The 6,825-nt window shown below is 40.3% G+C and overlaps 1 protein-coding gene across 1 annotated transcript; it reads left to right on the top strand.

The window, feature by feature from the left end:
* Nucleotides 1-1,202: 1,202 nt before the first annotated feature.
* On the top strand, nt 1,203-5,945 carry LOC122151531 (zinc finger protein 699-like). Its single transcript, XM_042782938.1, has 3 exons — nt 1,203-1,353; nt 2,385-2,538; nt 4,715-5,945. Exons 1-3 carry the CDS (start codon nt 1,203-1,205, stop codon nt 5,943-5,945), a joined length of 1,536 nt encoding a protein of 511 aa, XP_042638872.1.
* The last annotated feature ends 880 nt before the right edge of the window (nt 5,946-6,825 follow it).

Here is a 6,825-nt window from a genome sequence, read left to right on the forward strand (position 1 = left end):
GCAGGGTGCAAAACCGAAACCAAAACCCACTGCCATTGAGTAGATTCAGACTCATAGCACTCCCCATTGGGTTTGCGATGCTGTAAATCTTTACAGAAGTGGATTGCCCAGGTTTCCTTTCATGGAATAGCTGGTGAGTTTGCCAACCTTCTGGATAGCCGTCAGATGCCTTTGGCACTATGCCACCAGCACTCCTTTATATAACAGTGGGGGGGCTAGTCACTAATAATTGCTGTAGTGTTACATCAGATGGTACAATTTGTGAATTGAGCAGAGACCTCAGTTTTCATGGCTCCTCTCAGCTCTTTAATACTTACTCCCATGGCCCGTCTCTCTCAGACAGACAGAAAAGGTGACCAAATATCTGAGTTTTTGAAAAGTAGCTTACCGACATGTGAAAATCCATAATCCTCTAAAAGAAGCTCTGATGATGTAGTGCCTAAGGCATTTGACTGGTAACCAGAAGGCTGAAGGTTCAAACCCACCAGCCACTCCTTGGAAGACGATTGGGCAATCTACTTCCATAGTGATACCACCTCAGAAAGCCAAGGAGGGGTCACTATGAGTTGGATCCAACTTGACAGCAGTGTGTTTTGTTTTTTTGGTTTGCAGTAGATGACATGTCATGTCCTGATCCCCTAGAGTTGTTCAGAAAATTATGACTAGCTCAAGGCCGTTGTTGCCAGTTTGGGTCCGTGGTCCTCCCATGACAATGAAGGGCAAAGCTGCCATTTTGCAGTGTTTATTAGTTGTTAATACCTCATCCTGCCGTCACATGGATTTTTTTGTTTTGTTGGGTAGCTCAGTGTGTCCTATCCAAGGAGGTGTAATCGATCACAAAGAAGTGATGATCTGAGAGCATTTCTTTAATTTTTACTGTATTTTCTAACTTTTCTACACCATAAAGAGAGAGGAATAAGAATGCAGGTGGTCCCACTCAAAGTGTGGAGACCTTATTTCAGTGTGTTAGAGGTCTGGGAGTCAAGAGGCAATCATTGAGGAAGTAAATGTGGTTAGTGAAGGGATGAAGCTGATGGCAGTCCTGTGTAGAGTAGACCTCGGTAGAACACAGAACCTTGTGTCACATCCCTATAGTTCTGGTTCTCTAGGACTGTCACCCTCACTGTTCATGCTTGTACACATAGGAGTACATGGTACCTTGCTAATCTCAAATGTGTGGGCTGTTTTAGGACTCAGTGGTCATGGAGGATGTGGCCGTGCTCTTTACCCATGAAGAGTGGGCTTCCCTGGATCTTGATCAGAGGAAACTGTACATAGATGTGATGTTGGAAACCTTAAGAAACCTGGCCTTCGTGGGTAAGAATGGCATCATTAACTTGAGTGAAGTGAAAGGTATAGAAAAGAGTAAGAAAATAAATATGTGTAACATTAGTTTCTCAACCAAATGTTGATGTTTGTCACAAATCCACCTAGCAACAGAAACAGCTCATATTATTCATAAATACAATAGGACATTTGCTGATTATTCAAAGTACTTGAATTTTTTAAGAGGCAGGTAACGTCTGTGGAATAAGTTGTTCAATAAAACAGCCATGGTCTCTTGGTGTATGGTGCTCACATACCCTACCCTTCCCATGAACATCAAGCTGTGTATATTCACATGACCTTTCATTTCTCTTGTGTTTGAAAGCCCTGTGGCTATTTCAGTGTTGTAAGTATAAGCATTGACTGCAGGGGTCACTTTGGGTAACTGAGAGCTTTGTGGGTTTTGCCGTTGTAGAGAGATTGACTGTGTTGATTACAGGTGTGCCATGCTTACTTTATTGCATATAAACACACACCCTGAAGAGCAAAATACTGGCTGAGAGTAGAGGAAATGTTCATTGCTCTTCATTGTCTTCCCTCATGATATGCATTTCCCTTGAGGGCTGTGTTAGTGCTATCTGTTTGATTTTCCAGACAAGCAAGGGAAAGATCTGAGCACAGTAGAGGCAGGCCTTACCCAGGGTGACTGTTCAGTGAAGCACCAGGAAAGCAAAAATGACATGAAGGACCAGCCCTGCTTAGAAGGAATTACATTTGAATCCGTCACCTAGAAAAAGTCTCTTTTGGGTTGAGGACACAAATTCACAGATAATTTACTTTTCTAAATCTGTCACACCTGTTGTCATGGACACCCTTCCCTCTTCTAATGTTACATGTATATTATATCCAATAATACTTTGCATAGCCTTTGTATTTACATGTATGTATCACACCATCACTCAATCTCATGGAAATATATCCTACTAAACTAGTGTTTACCCATTGCCAAAGTGCCAAAACAGGAAATCTGTGGTGAAACCAGAGCCGTTTTCCCATGATTCTTTTTTTTTTTTTCCTGTGTTTTACATTGTGAATCTCAACCTGAATTATTGGATCAGTCTCGAGAAACTTTAATGATGGAGAAAAGTTATCCAGTGAACATACAGTGATGAGCTTTGTGAAGGACAACTCCCAGTTCTGCATGTTAGGAGAAATCTCTGAATCACATGGCAGTGGAGGAGTTCCCCATAAAAATCAGAGGAGATACTTGAGGTAAGTGTTATTCAAATATGAGAAAACAGTGCAGCAGGATAAAGTCCTAAGGTGTCACAACATTAAAATACAGCTATTGGTATATGTGTATATATACCAGTGCTTTGAATCGGTACCAGTCAGGAATTGCCGGTATAAATGAAGGCAGGGTATGCATTGTATAGCAACTGTTTCTGTTGGATTTTGGTCCAAGTAGGAAATTATCAGTTTCCTACTCAAAGATTGTGCCTGACTGCACTTCCAGAGAGGTGACAAAAATTCAGTTCCCCCATAGATCCTGGGAGCTCTGGTAGCGTAGTGCCTAAGGCACTTGACTGCTAACCAGAAGGCTGGCGGTTCAAACCCACCAGCCACTCCTCGGAAGGAAGATGGGGCAGTCTACTTCTGTAGTGATACTGCCTCGGAAACCCAAGGAGGGGTCGCTATGAGTTGGGTTTGACTTGACGGCACATAACAAGAACAACAACAACATAGATCCTGAAATTTTTAGGAGCCTGATGCAAGTCATTGGCTTACTGGCTGCATTGTGGAGAGTGACAGACATTCAGAGTGATACAGTTCTTCATGTTCATTGAGGAGGCATCATGGTTGGTTTTCTACTCTGGTGAAAAAGAGACACTCAATGCATTTGCTTGCTCAGCACTGTATACAGTGCAGTGCTTTCATTTACGCTGAGAATTGCCAAACCATTGCATACTTTTTTGAGGCCCTGATAACTATCTCTGTGTGTGTGTGTGTATGTTTTGGTGTGTGAAAAGCTAGGTATAAAATTATGTGTTCTGAGAATTTTTTACAATACACCATGTTTATATATGTGAGCCACATATCAAGTATTCAGATAATATTTAAAAAAAATTTTATTGTGATTTGGGTGGAAGTTTACAGAGCAATTTCATTTTCCATACAGCAGTTCTTGCACATCAAATCCTATTTTATGTGGTCAGAATTGTTAAGAAGTTTACAAAAACAGTTACAACAAAGGTAGTATATCCACTGGATGATTTCACCTATAGAACACACGACATGTTGGTACAAAAAACATGCATGTTCACTTTGCGAGGTGATGGGACAATGGTAACAAATTCATTTCCAAAAGCATATTGCCTGTCTTTAACAGAAATTGTACAGTGGAGAGTCTTTTTGAAAGTAATGAAGGCAAGCAGTGTGAAAAAACCTTCAGCCAGATTCCAAATTCGACAGTGTTAGAAAGCAGTCCTCCTGAAGTATATCCTGTTGGATGCTGCTGTAAGTGTGGAAACAACTTCATGGCTCATTCACCACAGAAGGATCCTACCAGATTTGACACTGGATGGAATCCCTATCGGTATAAAGAATGGGAAGAAGCCTGCACCTGTCCCTCTCACCTCACCATTCCTATGCGAACTTGCAATGGAAAGAAACCACAGAGAAGTAATGTATGTGCGAAGGACTTCATTTGTACCTCAACCCTCAAAAATACTGTGACAACTTACCCTGGTGACAAATGCTGTGAAAGTAATGAATGCGGGGATGATTTCTGTAATGTGTCTTTCTGTTGGACACATGTAAGAGGCTGTAAGCATGAGGGTCGAGAATGTAGTAAAACCTATAATCCTTCATCTTTCATTTTACATAAAACCTTTCAAAATGGAGATAGGCCTTATGCAGGTAAGGAATGTGGGAAAGCCTTTAGTGATTCCTCACTCCTCACTAATAATGTATCAACTCACACTGGAGCAAAACCTTACATATGTAATGAACGTGGAAAAGCATTTAGGAAAATCACAAACTTTAGTACATATAGACAGACTCACTCTGGAGAGAGCCCAAGTGAATGTATAGAAAGTGGGAAAACTTTTAGTCATTCCTGTTGGCTCGCTGAACACAAAACAACACACAGTGTAGAGAGGCCTTGTGAAAATAGGGAATGTGGGACAGCCTGTGGTTATTCCTCAGCCCCCTTTCACCATATATACTGTCCCAATACAGAGAAACCTTATAAATGTGCAGAATGTGGGGCACCCTTTAGATATTCCTCACACCTCACTTTACATATAAAAACTCACAGTGGAGAGAGACCATATGAATGTAAAGAATGTGGGAAAGGCTTCAGTCGTTACTCATACCTCACTAGACATAAACGGACTCACAGTGGAGAGAGGCCCTATGAATGTAAACAGTGTGGGAAAGCCTTTAGGGATTCCTCAACCTTCACCAGACATAAAAGAACTCACAGTGGAGAGAAGCCTTATGAATGTAAAGAATGTGGGAAAGCCTTTAGTTATTCCTCATCCCTCCCTAAACATAGAAGAATTCACAGTGGAGAGAAGCCCTATGAATGTGAGGAATGTGGCAAAGCCTTTAGTGATTCCTCAGGTCTCAGTCAACATAGAAGAACTCACAATAGAGAGAGGTGTTATGAATGTAAAGAATGTGGGAGAGCCTTCAGTTATTCCTCAGCTTTCAGTAAACACTTAAGAATTCACAGTGGAGAGAAGCCTTATGAATGTCAGGAATGTGGGAAAGCCTTTAATTGTTCCTCAGCCCTCAGCAGACATAAATGGATTCACAGTAGAGAGAGACCCTATGATTGTAAACAATGTGGGAAAGCCTTTAAAGATTCCTCAGCACTCACTAGACATAAAAGAACTCACAGTGGAGAGAAGCCTTATGAATGCAAGGAATGTGGGAAACCCTTTAGTTATTCCTCATCCCTCCCTAATCATAGAAGAATTCACAGTGGAGAGAGGCCCTATGAATGTAATGAATGTGTCAAATCCTTTAGTGATCCCTCAGGCCTCATTCAACATAGAAGAACTCACAACAGAGAGAGGCCTTACAAATGTAATGAATGTGGGAAAGCCTTTAGTTACTCTTCTACTCTCACTAAACATATAAGAACTCACACTGGAGAGAAGCCTTACGATTGTAAGGAATGTGGGAAAGCCTTTAGTTGTTCCTCAGCCCTTAGCAGACATAAGTGGACGCACAGTGGAGAGAGGCCTTATGAATGTAAAGAATGTGGGAAAGCCTTTAGGGATTCCTCAGCCCTCACTAGACATAAAAGAAGTCACAGTGGAGAGAAGCCTTATGAATGTAAAGAATGTGGGAAAGCCTTTAGTTATTCCTCATCCCTCCACAAACATAGAAGAATCCACAGTGGAGAAAGGCCCTATGAATGTGAGGAATGTGGGAAGGCCTTTACTGATTCCTCAGGCCTCAGTCAACATAGAAGAGCTCACAATAGAGAGAGGCCTTACGAATGTAAGGAATGTGGGAAAGCCTTCAGTTATTCTTCAGACCTCAAAAAACACATAAGAACTCACAGTGGAGAAAAGCCTTATGAATGTAGGGAATGTGGGAAAGCATTTAGTGATCCCTCAAGCTTCAGTAAACATAGAAGAGCTCACAATAGAAAGGCATTATGAATGTAAGGAATATGTGAAAGCCTGTACTTGTTTCTCATACCTCATTTCACATATAATAACAGTGGAAAGACTACTTTGTCAATAGTGGGATGTTTCCTGCCTACTGTGATTTCAAACAGCAAATTTCTGAAATCCTGTACTTAAAGAACAGTGTTTCTCAGTGAATAAGGAAACAATATTATTTCAAAGAGAAGGGATCATTAAAATTACTGTATACTTTTGAGAGAAATGACTTGATTATCACTGTGGGACTGATTTCATCAGTGTTTGTTACTTTCTCACTCCAAGGTAAATTCTGCCTTTCTTACAAATCTGTCTAGTCCAAATAAAAGGGTACAGTAAATTGCCTTGAGGAAATATGCTTTTACATTTTTTCATGTTTTTATTGATGTGTGTTGCTTATGTGTCAGAATTGACTCGGTGTAAGGGAGTTTTATGATGATTATTCCTGTGGTGTTTGCATATAATTAATTACAACAATTTTATATTTTGAGGGTTTTTTTTTTTTAAATTTAACAAGTCCTTCCATTTTTTTTCCTATTATAAAATTAATGATTTTATCCTTTGTAGTTTCTCATTGGGTGATACTTGGACACTACAAATAGTCTCTTTTTCATCATATTTTTGCTTACTAATTTTTGCATCTATTGATAATTACATTCTATGATAATTGTTAAGGAGTGCTGGCATTATAAGGCATTTAGTTGCTAACTTGGGGGTTCAAACCCAACAGACACTCTATAGTACAAAGATGAGGCATTCTACTTTAAAGATTTGCAGCCTTGGAAACCCAAAGGGAGTTGCTATGCATCGGATTCGACTTGGTGTTAGTGAGTTTTATGATAATTATTACTGTGGTGTTTACTGTTCGTGTTATTTG

Source organism: Orycteropus afer, unplaced genomic scaffold, assembly GCF_000298275.1.
Source record: "Orycteropus afer afer isolate SDZICR_OR568_19922 unplaced genomic scaffold, OryAfe1.0 scaffold00531, whole genome shotgun sequence".
NCBI classification, from domain to species: domain Eukaryota; kingdom Metazoa; phylum Chordata; class Mammalia; order Tubulidentata; family Orycteropodidae; genus Orycteropus; species Orycteropus afer.

What these genes read in the sequence shown, in the direction of transcription:
- LOC122151531 (XM_042782938.1), top strand. Translation starts at nt 1,203, where the DNA reads ATGGAGGATGTGGCCGTGCTCTTTACCCATGAAGAGTGGGCTTCCCTG. An exon ending in TAACTTGAGTGAAGTGAAAG is followed by an intron (nt 1,354 to 2,384) that starts GTATAGAAAAGA and finishes TTATTGGATCAG; the next exon opens with TCTCGAGAAACTTTAATGAT. An exon ending in AATCAGAGGAGATACTTGAG is followed by an intron (nt 2,539 to 4,714) that starts GTAAGTGTTATT and finishes GAAAGCCTTTAG; the next exon opens with GGATTCCTCAACCTTCACCA.